The sequence below is a fragment of the Phragmites australis genome, chromosome 15 (genome assembly GCF_958298935.1).
Source record: "Phragmites australis chromosome 15, lpPhrAust1.1, whole genome shotgun sequence".
Taxonomy (NCBI): Eukaryota; Viridiplantae; Streptophyta; class Magnoliopsida; order Poales; family Poaceae; genus Phragmites; species Phragmites australis.
In genome coordinates this window covers 10,476,449-10,478,999 of record NC_084935.1, presented here as the reverse complement: position 1 = coordinate 10,478,999, position 2,551 = coordinate 10,476,449, and the positions used below count along the sequence as shown (strand labels likewise).

At 55.5% G+C, this 2,551-nt stretch overlaps 1 protein-coding gene across 1 annotated transcript; it reads left to right on the top strand.

The window, feature by feature from the left end:
* Nucleotides 1-257: 257 nt before the first annotated feature.
* Nucleotides 258-1,919, top strand: LOC133893558 (anthocyanidin 3-O-glucosyltransferase 2-like). Its single transcript, XM_062334613.1, has one exon. It carries the CDS (start codon nucleotides 273-275, stop codon nucleotides 1,701-1,703), a length of 1,431 nt encoding a protein of 476 aa, XP_062190597.1. The 5' UTR covers nucleotides 258-272; the 3' UTR covers nucleotides 1,704-1,919.
* The last annotated feature ends 632 nt before the right edge of the window (nucleotides 1,920-2,551 follow it).

The window sequence follows — 2,551 nt, the reverse complement described above, 5'->3', positions numbered from 1 at the left end:
TAAAGTGTTAGTAAGATGAAAGTGGTAAATGTTCACCACACTACTATAGTGAAAATTCAAAGCCATTATTATTGGCCGGTGTCGTTGTGCATGATGCCAATCAAAGCCATCTGGTACCATCGACCAAAACAACAGTCACTAATATCTTCTATAGTCGAATTATCGTCTCTTGTTCGCATAAAACAAGGCCACTCTTCTCTGTTTCTTTTGCACCGCAACCATTTCCGGCCAGCAGAGAGCACGCTGTTGGCCAAAATTCTAGTCCATGATCAATGGCTGCCGCAACCATCGTCTTCCTTCCGTGCTGGGGGTCCGGCCACTTCATGTCCATGATTGAGGCCGGCAAGCGGATGCTTGCCAGCAGCGGCGGCGCCCTCTCTTTGACCGTGCTGGTCATGCAGGCTCCGTCAGCAGCGAAGGCGTCCGAGGTCGAGGACCACGTACGCCGGGAGGCGGCGTCCGGCCTTGACATCCGCTTCCTCCGTCTTCCCGCCATCGAGCCGCCTACCGACTGCAAAGCCCCCGAGGAGTTTAACTTTAGGTACATCCAACTCCATGCGCCTCACGTCGCGGAGGCCATAGCCGGCTTGGCGTCCCCGGTGGCCGCGATCGTCGTCGACCTTTTCTGCACGCCCCTGCTCGACGTGGCCCGCAAGCTCGCCGTGCCGCGCTACGTGTACTTCGCCTCCACCGGCGCGTTCCTCGCGCTCATGCTGTGTCTCCCGACTCTCCGTGAGCAACTCACCGTCAGTTTCAGGGAGATGGAAGGCACGGTGCACGTTCCCGGGCTGCCGCCGGTGCCGTCGTCTTACATGCCGGCGTGCTTGGCCAGCAAGAAGACTAACAACATCCAGTGCTTCGAGTACTACGGGCGCCGCTTCATGGACGCGAGCGGCATCATCGTGAACTCTTCCGTCGAGCTCGAGCGCGGGGTTCTCACCGCGATCGCAGACGGCCGCTGCGTGCTGGGCCGCCCCGCTCCGGTAGTCCATGCCATCGGCCCGGTGATCTGGTTCGGCGCGCGTGAGGAGCCGCACGAATGCGTCCAGTGGCTCCACTCGCAGCCGTCAGCTTCAGTGGTGTTCCTCTGTTTCGGAAGCATCGGATTCCTCGACAGGGCTCAGGTCGAGGAGATCGCCGCTGGCCTAGAGCGCAGCGGCCATCGCTTCCTTTGGGTGCTGCGGGGCCCACCGGCCGCCGGGTCGAGCTACCCGACGGACGCCGACCTGGACGCGACGCTCCCCTCGGGGTTCCTGAAGAGGACCGAGGGGCGCGGGCTCGTGTGGCCATCGTGGTCGCCGCAAAAGGAGGTCCTGGCCCACCCCGCCGTCGGCGGCTTCGTCACCCACTGCGGCTGGAACTCGGTCCTCGAGAGCTTGTGGTTCGGCGTGCCGATGGTGCCGTGGCCGCTGTACGGCGAGCAGCACCTGAACGCGTTCGAGCTCATCGCGGACATGGGTGTCGCCGTCCAGCTGAAGAAGATGGACAGGAGCAAGGAGGACTTCTTCGTCGAAGCGGCCGAGTTGGAGCAGGCGGTGCGGGGCCTGATGGGCGAAACGGCGAAGGGGAGCAAGGCGAGGGAGAAGGCCCTGGAGATGAAGGCCACGTGCCGGAAGGCCGTGGCCGAGGGCGGATCGTCGTACGCCGCGCTCCGGAAGCTCGTGCTCGAGATCTCACCCGGCGGAGAGGGGCCGTCGCCGTGATGGCCGGGGGATGTTCGCCGTGTTCTGGTCGGACATGGCATGTTGTCACGAGTAATGGTTTCTCTGGTATTTAATGACTGCGAAACGTTGTGAATGATTCGAAATATCTAGCGCTTTGTTCTGTAGCGCCTAGCTACCTGTCCGTGCTGCTCTGTATTTAATTTTGTCGACGTTTCGTGAACTGTCCATCTTACAAATTCCTAAATATAGAATGAGATATTTTCTATACCGAATTATAGATTTATATAGGTTCATGCATTCCTCATGATAATATTTCTACACCATATTTATCTTATATTGTTCTTTTAAAACTGTTTAAAAAGGAGTTTTAGCCAGTCTAGATAGATCTAAATCTAGTCGATGACTCTTTGTTCGTAGTCACAGCGGGCTATTGATGTAGATGGTAAGTACAAAAGACTCGAGAGCTTGAGACTTCTATAGGCTTGAAGGACTTGAATGGATTTGTCCTCCGCGGGGTCTCCTGACTCCGCGTGTAGTATCCAGACTCTTCTTCGAGTAGGATTCGATCATCCTTAAACTTAGAGATAAACTTCCTCGTTTAAGAGATATTCTGAAACCTACAAGCAGTTTTCAGACCTTTGTGAATTCCTTTCACAAATACAATCGTATACTCTGAGAATCTAGAAAACCCTAGGGGATTCATATATATACATATACGACTAGATGATAAAAAGATTCATCAAGTGCCAATTTCACAACAGACGTATCCGTTAACCCGCTCATGCTCTACAGACGATTCTCTTGTCGTGTCCTTTCGCGGCTTGGGGTCTGGATATTCTAGGGTCCCTTCCTGGCATCGCTCGGGGGCTTCAAGTTCCTTTTCGTCT